General features: G+C 47.5%; 2 protein-coding genes across 2 annotated transcripts in view; both read right to left on the reverse strand.

Moving 5' to 3' along the window:
• Positions 1–13380, reverse strand: part of LOC128444271 (NACHT, LRR and PYD domains-containing protein 12-like) — a 330858-nt gene that overhangs the window by 202033 nt on the left and 115445 nt on the right. The window lies entirely within an intron of this gene.
• Positions 1–13380, reverse strand: part of LOC128444274 (NLR family CARD domain-containing protein 3-like) — a 146184-nt gene that overhangs the window by 81985 nt on the left and 50819 nt on the right. Inside the window, exon 4 of the mRNA XM_053426661.1 lies at positions 5038–5172. Within this exon, the coding sequence (XP_053282636.1) occupies positions 5038–5172 (135 nt within the window). The remainder of the gene's footprint in view (positions 1–5037; positions 5173–13380) is intronic.

The following is a 13380-nucleotide window of genomic DNA, read 5'->3' on the forward strand; positions in this document are numbered from 1 at the left end:
CATCATGTCAACACAGACTCTCAACATGCTGCTGACCTCAGTCCAGTCTGTGACCTGAAGATAAATATCAGATCAGACCTGTTGGACCATTGTTTCATTCATCAGCTTCTTCTCTGTGTGTTGGTCACTGAGCAGGTTTGTGTAATTAAACACTGTTTAAAGTAGGGATGGCTCCTGATGTCACTTCCTGTTTGTTTCTATACTTATCAACTGTCCAACGTGTTTCAATAAGAATGAGTCTTATTTTGAAAACCTGAGGAGGACGAGTGCTCGGCCTCAGTCCACATGTTATTTACTGACACTTTCTTAGTGATCAGGAGCAGGTGAGTGCAGGTGATTGGAGTTGATGAGGTGGACGTGACTGACAGGCTGGGTGAGTGACAGATGACTGAGGGACAGTGAGCAGAGCAGAACTGAGACAATTTAAATAAATAATGACCCAATAAGAAAGAAAGTCTGAAAAGTGAAGAAGGATTTAAGGACCTCAGAGTCTCCAGTCGACAGTTTGGACTCTCCAGTCCAGAACACAGCAGCTTCACTGCTGAATCCTGCAGGTTGTTGTTTCCACTCAGATCCAGTTCTCTCAGATGTGAGGGGTCTGACTTCAGAGCTGAGGCCACGACTTCACAGTGAGTCTCTGAGAGTCGACAACCAATGAGTCTGTAATTAAAGAAAATATCAAATCTGTGAGAATTAAATCAGAAAACACAACATTCATACAAAACGTGATCATGTGACCCTCACCCTGGTAAATCCCCTCTTTGTTAAAAACTCCTCAAGAGAATCCTTTCAGATTTGGTTCAAGCATTCATTCAGACTAACAGAGGAACTCATTAGATTCAGGTGGTCAGAGGTCAAAGGTCAAGGTCCCAGAACATGTTCATGGCCTCTTGAACATGATGTCTCAAGTCTGTCTTCAGGGGATTTCTTCACATTTTGACTCAAAGACAAACTGATTAGATTTCAGTGGTCAAAGGTCAAAGGTCACAGTGACCTTTGACTCTACATCTGATCTAGTTGTTCTCATATGTACATGAGAACAATGAGAAGGTTGAGGGTTAATAATAATAACTTTATCTCACACACACACACACACACACACACACACACACACACACACACACACACACACACACACACACACACACACACACACACACACACACACACACACACACACACACACACGTATTTAAAGAACGACTCATCTCCACTGATTGAACATGTTATTGATCATGTCTGGACTCACTGAGCCTTCCTGCAGTTCCTCACAGCTGGGATCAGTCTCCATAGACCCTGTTCTGATGTGTTGAACTTCTTCAGGTCCAACTCATCCAGAACCTCCTCTGACATCTGCAGCATGTAGGCCAGAGCTGAGCAGTGGATCTCAGAGAGTTTCTCCTTTGATCTGTTCTCTGACGTCAGGAACTGTTTCATCTGCTGATGAACTGAGTGGTCGTTCATCTCAGTCAGACAGTGGAAGATGTTGATGCTTCTGTCAGGAGAAATGTCATCACTCTTCATCTTCTTCAGGTTGTAGATGATTCTCTGGATGATCTCTGGATTGTTCTCTGTCCGACCCAGCAGGCCTCCTAAGACTCTCTGGTTGGACTCCAGACTGAGGCCGTGAAGGAAGCGAACAAACAGGTCCAGATGACCATTTGTACTGGTGAGGGATTTCTTCATGGTTCTCTTCAGGAGGTCATCCAGGGAGAAGATTCTGTATATGATCCAATTTGTTCCTAAGAAGTTCTTGAGTTCTTTTCTGTTCCTCTTGGTGTAACAGTGGAACATGTAGACTGCAGCCAGAAACTCCTGAACGCTCAGATGAACAAAGCAGTAGACTGATTTCTGGAAGATCACACACTCTCTTCTGAAGATCTCAGTACAAACTCCTGAGTACACCGAGGCCTCTGTGACATTAAGACCACACCGCTCCAGGTCTTCTTGGTAGAACATGATGTTTCCTTTCCTCAGATGTTTAAGTGCCAGCCTCCCCAGCTTCAGGAGAACGTCCCTGTCAGCCTCCGTCAGCTGCTGTGGACTCGTCTCATGTCCCTCACCGTACTTGTTGTTCTTCCTCTTTGTCTGAACCAGCAGGAAGTGTGAGTACAGGTCAGTCAGGGTCTTGGGCAGCTCTCCTCTCTGGTCTGTGGTCAACATGTGCTCCAGAACTGTAGCACTGATCCAGCAGAAGACTGGGATTTGACACATGATGTGGAGGCTCCTGGACGTCTTGATGTGTGAGATGATTCTGCTGCACAGCTCTTCATCACTGAATCTCCTCCTGAAGTACTCCTCCTTCTGGACCTCAGTGAAGCCTCGTACTTCTGTGACCCTGTCAACACATGCAGGAGGGATCTGATTGGCCGCCGCAGGTCTGGAGGTTATCCAGACGAGAGCCGAGGGAAGCAGATTCCCCCGGATGAGGTTTGTCAGCAGCACGTTGACTGATGACCTCTGTGTGACCTCAGACACAAGCTCCCTGTGGTTGAAGTCCAGAGAAGGTCTGCTTTCATCCAGGCCGTCAAAGATGAACAAAGGTTTACAGACAGCGAGCGTCTCTGCCGTGAGCTTCTGTAACTCTGGATGGAAAACATGGAGCAGCGTGAGAAGACTGTGCTGCTGGTCCTTCACCAGGTTCAGCTCCCTGAACGAAAGCACAGCCAGCAGACCCACATCCTGGTTCTCTAAACCCTCTGCCCAGTCCAGAGTGAACTTCTGCACCGAGAAGGTTTTTCCAACGCCAGCGACTCCGTTGGTCAGGACGACTCTGATGCTGCTCTGCTGGTCAGTGGAGGCTTTAAAGATGGCGTGGACCTTGATGGGAGTGTCCTGGAGGATCTTCATCTTGGAAGCCGTCTCAAGCTGCCTCACCTCATGTTGAGTATTAACCTCTTCACTCTGTCCCTCTGTGATGTAGAGCTCAGTGTAGATCCTGTTGAGGAGGGTTCTACTTCCTGTTTCATCACTTCCTTCAGTCACATGTTCACATCTCCTCCTCACACTGAGCTTATGTTCATCTGAAACCTCCTGCAGACCACGATCTGCTGAAAGACAAGAAACAATGTGAGAGACAGAGAATCTGAGAATCTGCTGATTGTTTTCATCAGATACAGAAAAACTACAGAAAATAAAAGCTTTTTAACTTTGTGCTTTTCTAACGATGTTAAATGTTGATGCTGTATGAAGGAACAAAATAAAACCACATGTGCTGTTGTCAGAAGTGAAGACATCAGCAGACACATGTACAGTGCTGCTCTGACCGGCTGTCTGACCTCCAGCTCCTGTTCTGGATCTTTGTCCACACTGGGGACAGGAGGAGCCTCCTGAAGAACCAGACTGGTCCCAGTATGAGGTGATGCACTGTCTGCAGAACCAGTGTCCACAGCTGGTGGAGACTGGATCCTTCAGGACGTCATGACACGAAGCACAGCAGGACGACTGCTCCTCCTCAGAAACATGACTCCTCTTCCTCTCCCTGTGAAGACATTAGAGATGAGCCGGATACTCGGCTGAAACGAGTATCCGGTACGGATAAAGCACTTTTGCCGAGCACGAGTATTATACGAGTAATACGAGTCAATATCTGTGCGCGGACTGAATGAAAATCCTCACACAGCGTCACAGCGCTCCTCCCCTTCACACACCGCTCTGCTCACTCACTCACAGAACAGCTCTCTGTCTCTCAGTCACTCAGGTTCGCGGGTCTTTTCCGTTAACGTTTAGGGTTTCTTCAGCTTGAAGTTTGTTTTTATTTCAGTTTGTACTTACTTATTAACCAGTAGAGTTCTGTTAAACGTGGGTTCGTTCAGACGTGGTGCTGGTAGAAAGCGACTCGCGTTGCGTCTCTGCCTGTCGGAGATTTTTTTTTTTTTTTAAACAGTTTTTTTTTTTTTTACTTTAACGGTTTAAACTTTTTTTAAACCGTCAGTTGGCTCTAACCAGTTTTATTTTACTTCACGCACTGAGTGTCTGACAAGTTCTAGGTAGTAGTGATATAAAAAATATTACAAATTAAGCTACACACACACACTCCCCCTCTCTCTCTTACTCACTTACACACACACACACACACACACACACACACACACACACACACACACACACACACACACACACACACACACACACACACACACACACACACCTGGTGTGGAAATAAATTAAAAAAAATTCCAAGTTAAAAAAGAAAGTTATGTTGAGTATGAAAACACTTGTTATTACATTTCACTTCATAATTGCAACAGCATGTGTTGTATTCATTGTTACAAAACTTGTTCTGTAAATAGTTCGTTTGCTATTGTGATCAAAATCATTGATCTGAAGCTCAATGCTGATGCTGTCCTGTAATAGTTTTCTAATCAGCAATAAATATAACAATTTCTGATCAACCCATATCAATTGCATGCTTAAAATAACATACTGGTTAAAGCCCCGCCCATTTCAAGACAACCCGGTACACTTCCGGGTTAAATCACACCCACTTCCGGGTTAGGCCCCGCCCACTCCGAGTACGGATACGGATACAGATAATTGATATGGTTAACAGATACAGATACAGATACAGATAATGCTGTACTCGCTCATCCCTAGAAGACATGTCCTGATAACTCACATGTCACAGTCACAGGTTGTCATTACTTCTGTCAAGGAGGTTTTGTTTTCACCCAGTATGTTTGTGTGTTGGTTGGTTCGTTAGTGGGATTATAAAAAACGACAGATTACCAGTAAACTTGGTGGAAGGTTGTGGTCTGTGAACCAGATCGGGGGGGGGTCCTCTGTCACAGACATGTTCAGAGGACTGATGTTTACCAGTGTGTGGAATTTGGTGCAGATCCAAATCAGAATGAGTCTCTAGTGGATTTCAAAGTGGTTTCATAAGGAGCGTGTTGGTTCTTGGTGGAGGTCTGAGCTCTTTGAGTGATTCTGAGAGATTAGTCACCAACTTCAATGAAGCTGTGTCCTAATGCAGGGGCCACACTAGAGGAAACTAGATCCTCTTCAGAGCAGGTCCCAGTAGAAACAGTCTCTTACTCTGTGTGTGAGGGTCCAGGTTCTTTACTGAAGACTGGAGGAGTTCTCATGGACCGGTCACTCTTCAGAGACAGACAGCTGGACCCTGGAGACTCTGCTCTGTCCTCTTCCTCCTCATAACCACTCATCTTCAGTCTGAGAGGAAAAACACTGTGAGCTCAAACACACACAATGAAGCCAGGTAGTAAACTCAGTGTTTCTTTAACCTGAGACAGTTGTAGGTTTAATGTGTTGGACTCAGCCAATCACAGCGTTGAGTCAAACTGTTGATTGACTGACAGAAGTTCATCCTGAATCTTCTTCTCTCTAAAGTCCACGAGTAGAAAACTGACCCAGAGTCAGTGACAGTGAAATAATATGAATGAATAATATAAATGTAGCTGAACACTCACCAGCCTCAGACTTCACGTCTCCTCCGTCTGCTCCTTGAAGTTAGAACCAGTCTGAACACTTTCACTGGAGGCTCCTCCCCCTCTCTGCAGGTACTGGAAATCACATGACTCTGTGTGTGTGTGTGTGTGTGTGTGTGTGTGTGTTTGCGTGTGACTGTGTGTGTGTGTGTGTTGTGTTCACACTCACCTGCTCACTTTCCTTCCTTCTGCTCGTCAAGGTGAAAATGGAGTCTGACCTGTTGAACCAGTTCACTCTTGAAAATTAAATGAAATCACATGACTCTGTGTGTGACTGTGTGTGTGTGTGTGTGTGTGTTTGTTGTGTTCACATGAAGCTAACCCTAACCCATGTTTCCTCCTGTGATTTGAAGGTTGTTATATTTGGTGTTGGAGCTGAATGTGTGACTCCATCTGCAGAACTCTGCCACGTCAGGTCACATTCATACATCATCGTGAATATTAATTATTAGTTACATGGCAGAATTGATAAGATGCACATACCAGGTATTTACAAGCAAATCCACCCACTGTAATAAGTATGAGGTCTAGATCTCATCAGTGTAGATCAGCAATACATAAATACATGTAGAACAACTACAAGTTTACATGAGGCAGAGAGAGAGAGAGAGAGAGAGATACTGAGAGAGACAGATACAGAGACAGAGACTTTTGACTTTTAAGTTAACTTTTATTTATATCATTTCATGAAATAAACGTAATAAATAACACTTCAATCAGATCATATTTTACACAAGAAACCTACATGTCAGACACCAACATGGACTTTAAAAAGGATCAGTGAACCGTTCTCCTCTGTGGAACATAAAACCTGTCTGATCCCTCACTGGGATGTAAAAGCTTCCAGGTTACTGGTCAGGCTGTAGAAGGCTTGTTCTCTTTTAACGTGAGTTGCTACCAAGCCTTTAAAACACTTCACCACATCTGTCCAGCCTACCCTCAACATCTGGTTCTTCCTGCTCTTCCAGGTGGCCAGTTTAGCCAAACAGGAAGTTCACCAGGACGAGTGTTTCTCTGTTTCTTTTTTGGTATTTAGGCCCAAAAACAAACAAAGGGAGAGAGAAGTTCTCCCCCAGAGCCTCCACCCACTGCTGTAGTTGTTTAAATAAACCCTCTAGTGGAGGACAAGTCACCACTAGGTGCTCTAGAGTCTCCCTCTCACCACAGAAACCACATCCCTCCCAGTGCTCGGGTCCAGGTGAGCTCTGTGTCTGTTTGTAGCTAAAGCTCCATGAATAATCCTCCACTGGAGGTCACCCACCCGTCTGTCAACAGGAGGTTTATACAGGACCCTCCACCGGCCTTCAGGGTTGCAGCCTGCAGCAAATTCCTTAGTCCACCTCATCTCCTTGACTCCAGCCAGAGAGCGAAGGTTCAGCACCTTCACACAGCTGACATGAAGCTGCTTCTTCCCAGAAGAGCTGAAACTACCCAGCACCGGGGTTCTGAAGGACAGAAGCAGTCCACTCTCCTCTCGCCACCCGTCAGCAGCAGGGCTGACGATCGGGGGGGGGGACAGGGGGGGGGGGGGACAGGTTCTCACTGTCATCATCCCATTGGTCAGCTAGAGTACGGTTTTCAGCAAACACTCCCAGTGGCACAGACAGGGACTGCAACACTTCCTCCACAATCCTCTCCAGCACTCTGGAGCAGTGAATTTCAACCTTTTTTGAGCCGCGGCACATTTTTTACATTTACAAAATCCTGGGGCACACCACCAACCAAAATGACACTCTATGGCCTAACACAGTACATATAATACATATAGTTAGTAATATAATTTCTAAATGTATTAAAAAGCACTATTTTAAATTATTTCAGCCTTTTCTTACTCTTACCATTTAATGAGCACAAATTGAATCAGATTTATGAAAACAATCTTTGATTTAATTAAACTTTATTTAACGGAGACATATTATACCCATTTTATTACAGTTGATATGGTTCCATGGGGTCTAAATGAAATGTCTGTAACATATTTTGGTCAAAATACCACAAGGATCATTTAAGGACCTTTTAACCCTGTCTAAAACAGATTGACCTGTTTTGAGTGCCAATAGTTACTCCCGCCGTTTACCCGCGCTTCATTGAATTTCTTCACTTTGACGTTCAGAGCACTGGGCAGAAACCACATCGCGTCACCACCCACCGTGGGCCTTCGCGATGCTTTGTTTTAATTAAACAGTCGGATTCCCCTGGTCCGCACCAGAGTCAGCTGCTAGGCGCCAGCCGAGGCGCACCGCCGGAAGGGCCCCCCCGCGCGAACGGAGGGTTCCCCCAGCGGGCGCCGTAGCTGAGGTGATCCGCGAGAAGGGCCCGACACGCGTCCAGAGTCGCTGCCGCCGACCGCCGTACCCGGTCCCCCCCCCCCCCGCCTTCCGCACCGGCGACAGACACCGCCCCACGGTCCAAGAGAAAGAAAGCCCCCGCACCACTGACGCCGTGAGGCACAGCGGAATAGGACCTCCCCCCCAAAAAACGTTGAGTCTCCGGCGGCGTGGAGAGGAGGGCGACTGCTCCCCCAGCCGCGGCACCTGCCCAGCGGTTTAACCACAAATACCAATGATATCAGTGAAAGTCAAGTTTATTACCGATGTGCAGATGTCGGTAAACGAGGTGACTATCTGCCGCTACCGATGCTCGGCCGATACTTCGGTGCAACACTAGATATTATATAATTTCCCACGGCATACCTGATGATCTCTCACGGCACACTAGTGTGCCGCGGCACACTGGTTGAAAATCACTGCTCTGGAGGACCTGATGCTGGTGACGTCACAGAGTGTTTCCATGGAGGCCTTTGTGAGGTGGCCAAGTTTGATGATCCCTGCCTCAATAAACTTATTCCTTAAGGTTGGAGAGGAAAAAGTGTCAGTTCTCAGGAAGTTGTTGTAGAACAGCGGCTCCTCAAACAACCATATCCCCGGTGGGGTCAGGGGTCCGCTTGACCTCCAGCGTCTGCCAGGCGTTCACCACCGAGCTGTAGAATGGTGTCAGCCCTGTCAAGTCAGCTTCAGTAGTTGAGATCAGAAATAACTGTTTGTCCAGCCCTAGTCGGCCATCTTGTCTGAGCAGCAGACGAGCAGGAGCCAACCAGCAGAGACCACAGCCGTAGAGTATCTTCTGCACTGTCTGCAGTCTGAAGGCCGCAGTTCTGGATATAATGTCAATAAGACCCTGACCTCCCTCTGCCACAGGGCGATACAGGGCCGCTGCCCTCAGCCAGTGCTGACCAGACCAGAAGAAGTCCACCAGACGACGCTGCACATCCTTAAGCCGACCAGGAGGTGGCACCAACACGATAAGTCTGTGCCAAAGAGACGAGGCGACCAAGTTATTCACTATCAGAACTCTCCCCCTGTAGGACAGATAAGGTAGCAACCATTTCCATTTAGACAACTTTGCTTCCACCTTTTCCAGCAGCCCCTCCCAGTTCTGCTTCTGGAAGCCCTCACTCCCTAGATGGACCCCCAGAACCTTTAATCCATTTTTCCCCCACTGGAGGTTTGCAGGAAGATCAGGCTCAGTCCCCGGGCTCCACTGCCCCATTAAAAACCCCTCACTCTTCTCCCAGTTGACTCTGGCTGAAGAGGCTCTCCCATAACAGACCAGACTTTCCTGTAGTCGCTGGACATCATGCTGGTCATGGGTAAACACATTAACGTCATCAGCATACGCCGAGACGACCACAGGAGGGTTGTGAGCCAGCCCCGGCAGAGAGAGAGAGAGAGAGAGAGAGAGAGAGAGAGAGAGAGAGAGAGAGAGAGAGAGAGAGAAAGAGAGAGACCCCTCAGCCTGCTCCTCAACCTGCACAGAAGTGGCTCTATGGCGATGCTGTATAGTAGTCCTGAGATGGGGCAGCCCTGCCTGATGCCTCTAGTGACGGGAACAGGACAGCTCAGCCCCCCCCCACCTTCACCACGCAACTGGCCTCGCTGTACAGCAGTTTAATCCAGGAAAGGAAACCCCCCCCGAACACCAAAAGCCTGCAAAGTTAAAAATAAAAACTCGTGATCCACACGGTCAAACACTTTCTCCTGATCGATTGATATAATGCCCACCTTAACATTATATAATTTACACACATCACACACATCTCTTATTAAAAACAGATTGTCCAGCATGGATCTGTCAGGAACACAGTAGCATTGATCTGGGTTGATCAGCTGTTCGATATAAGTCTTCAGCCTGTTGGATAGAACCTTCGAGAGGATTTTGTAATCGGTGCATCAAAGGGCGACTGGTCTCCAGTTCTTTAAAAGGCTCAGATCTCCCTTCTTAGGCAGCAGAGAGAGAACTGCCCGTCTACAGGAAGTAGGAAGTGTCCCTTTTTTAAAACACTCTAAAAATGTCTAAAATGTCAAGTCCCAAAATACCCCAGAAATGTTTTAAAAACTCAGCAGGTGGTCCATCCACTCCAGGGGCCTTTCCGGACGCCATCTGCTCCACAGCCGTGGTCAGCTCCTCTAGGGTGATGTCAGTGTTTAGTGTGTCCTGTTCTTCTGGAGTCAGCTGAGGAAGTCCTTCTAGCAGCTCTGCAGTAGCGTCTGCATCACAATGTTCTGCCCTGAACAGCTCAGAGTAGAAACCTACGGCGTGTTTCCTCATCTGAGCCGGTTCTCTGGTCACTTCTCCGTCCGGGAGCCGCAGAGACACCATCACTTTCCTCCGAGCCACCGACCTCTCTAAGTTGAAGAAGAAGGTGGTCGGAGCGTCCATATCATGTAGTTTAGTGAATCGGGCTCTGACCAAGGCTCCTTTGGCTCTCTTGTGTAAAAATGAGTTTAAGTCCTGTCTCTTGGTTTTGAGCCGTTCTGCATCCTGCCCGTTGTTTTGTGTGTCAGCCTCCAGGTTCCTGATTTCCTCTTCTAATGTCTGAATGGCTCTTTTTATTTTAACTGTTGAGTTGGCTGAGTGTTGCTGACAGAACACTCTGATTTGGGCTTTTCCTACTTCCCACCACCGGGTGAGGGAGGAAAACTCATGTTTCTTTTTTCCCCAAAAAGCCCAAAATAGTTTACAATTTTCACAGAAAGTAAAATCATGCAATAATTGAACGTTAAAATGCCAAAGACTTTGATTTTACTGTTGATGATAAAATGAACTCCATTAAAACTAGATGGTGATCAGTAAAACCAACAGGGAGGATCTGACAGTTAAGAACCTGATTAGTAAAAGTGGCAGTAAGATAAAACCTATCTAACCTGCTGCACTCATCCTTCCATCTAACACCTTCACCAGGTGTACTGCCGGGCTGAAGGATGTTTCATCCTCCACACATCCACCAGATCTGCTTTCATGATACTCTCAGATAAAAGCCGGGAGGACTGAACATGTGGCTCCACACCCGTCCTATCTAGCTTCAAATCTGTGCAGCAGTTCCAATCTCCACTCAACACAATACATTCATTCTGATCAATGCCGCTAAGTGTTTCATTTTAAATTTTAAAAACTCTTTCCCGCTCAGAGCCTTGGTTTGGTGCATAAATATTAATACAACTGAATTTAAAATCTTGTGTTTCAGCTTTTACAACAAGAATTCTACCTTTAATTATTTCTGTGTGTGAGATTATCCTTATATTAGCTTTCTTGGAAAACAGGATGGCAACTCCTGCACTTATATTTGTTCCATGGCTGAGGACATGTTGTCCACCCCACCATCAGCCCCAGTCAATCTCATTGGTAGTGTCCGTATGTGTTTCCTGGAGAAACACTACATCCAGTCTCTTCTGCTTTATTAATTCTGATAGGACAGCTCTTTTCTTAGCATCTCTGCCCCCGTTTATATTTAATGATGCTATCTTTAAATCCTGCATGGGAAAAATGAGGAGAGTCAACAGAAAACAACAACAGTGAAACACCCCGTGATTTAAGAAAATATGTATTAAGACACTTTCAACTTCTTAGATATTTTTGTGTTCGATACCTTTAACCCTTTTCTTACCCCGATGACTAATTTCTTTAGACGGTAACGCTTCTTTTCATCTAGTAAATTCAGCCCAACCACCTTCTGTAGAGTGGTGACTGTCTGAATAAATTTCCCAATATCTGGGAAAAAGTCGTTCACATTTACTGTTTTCCCAAACGTTTCATCCAGGAAACTATCTATCTCCTCCAGAGAGTAAAAATCACCGTTCTGTGAAGCGCTTCCAAAAACGGACCCGCTTTCACAGTCCGAGTCCGAGTCCACGTCCATGCCCTCCTCCACGTCGTTACATTGACCACCATCCCCGACCATAGAGCCACCGGCCACCGGGCCGCTAACCCCCGCATCTCCGACTATAGGTTCACCGGGCACTGGGCCTCTAACCTCCGCACACCCGATCCCCGAGCCGCTACCACCCTCATCCCCGACCAAAAAAGAACCTTTAACACCCGTGACCACCACTGCATCTTCAGTGCTCACCTGTCCTGCTGTGCCCACCTGAGACACCGAGCCACCTACCCCAGCGGACTCATCCACCGGGCCCCCGGCAGCACCTACAGCCGGCGCGGAGCCGCCTGCCTCGCTGAGCTCCGGAGGAACAGCCTCCTTTCCCCCGACAGCCACAGTAGCCCCAGCGGGCCCTGCTGCGTGCTGTCTGCGGGGACACGAGATCCGCTTGTGACCCACCTCCCCACAATCAAAACATTTACTGCTCCCTGAGCTCGCATACACCATATAGAACCCGTCCTCGTGCTTGACCCGGAATGACACCTTCAGAGTCTGTGTGGTGGAGCTGAGGAACATAAACACCTGTCTCCTCAGTGACTGTACATGTTTCAACTTGTGATCCTTACACCCCAGAGTCACCGGCCTGAACCCGCTCGCCATTTTCCCGAAGCGCTTTAGTTCTTGCTCCAGCGCCTGGTTGGAGATAAACGGGGGGACACCGGACACCGTGACCCGGGTCGAAGGCACCGCCAGTGGGGACACCTGGACGAGCTGATCCTGGATCACCAGGCCGCTCTCCACGAGCTGCGCCACACACTTCAGCTCCTTCATAAACACCACCACCGCCTTCTTCATCCGTGATGCGTAGGAGATGTTCCCGTACCCCACCTGCTCTCCTACCGCCAACAACACCTGCTCCACCGAGACGTCCTGCTCCGGGACCAGCCTCACTCCGTGTCTGAGAGACAAGGACAGCGGCCCAAAGGACGCCATCCCGCCGCGAACACACGGCTCGCTCACCGCCAAACAGTCACAGACACACTAACAATACAACAACTAACAACTACACAATCATACAAACACAACGTTTTTGAATATAACTACCGCAATTTACGAAAAAAACCGACACGCTCTCACAAGCTCACCGCCACTCCACCAACAAACTCCCATAATGCACTGAGAGAACGAGAGCGTGTGTGTGTGTGAGAGTGTGTGTGTGTGTGTGTGTGTGTGTGTGTGTGTGTGTGAGAGAGAGAGAGAGAGAGAGAGAGAGAGAGAGAGAGAGAGAGTGTGTGTGTGAGAGAGAGAGAGAGAGAGAGAGAGTGTGTGTGTGTGTGTGTGTGTGTGTTGGAGAGAGAGTGTATGTTTTTGTGAGAGAGAGAGAGAGAGAGTGTGTGTGTATGTGTGTGTGTGAGAGAGAGAGAGTGTGTGTGTGGGTGTGTGTGTGTGAGAGAGAGAGAGAGAGTGTGTGTGTGGGTGTGTGTGTGTGAGAGAGAGAGAGAGAGAGAGAGAGTGTGTGTGTGTGTGAGAGAGAGAGAGAGAGAGTGTGTGTGTGTGTGTGTGTGTGTGTGAGAGAGAAACGAGTGTGTGTTTGTGTGTGTGTGTGTGTGTGTGTTGGAGAGAGAGTGTATGTTTGTGTGAGAGAGAGAGAGAGTGTGTGTGTATGTGTGTGTTGGAGAGAGAGTGTATGTTTGTGTGAGAGAGAGAGAGAGAGAGAGTGTGTGTATGTGTGTGTGTGAGAGAGAGTGTGTGTGTGTGTGAGAGAGAGGGAGAGAGAGT

The sequence above is a fragment of the Pleuronectes platessa genome, chromosome 7 (genome assembly GCF_947347685.1).
Source record: "Pleuronectes platessa chromosome 7, fPlePla1.1, whole genome shotgun sequence".
NCBI classification, from domain to species: Eukaryota; Metazoa; Chordata; class Actinopteri; order Pleuronectiformes; family Pleuronectidae; genus Pleuronectes; species Pleuronectes platessa.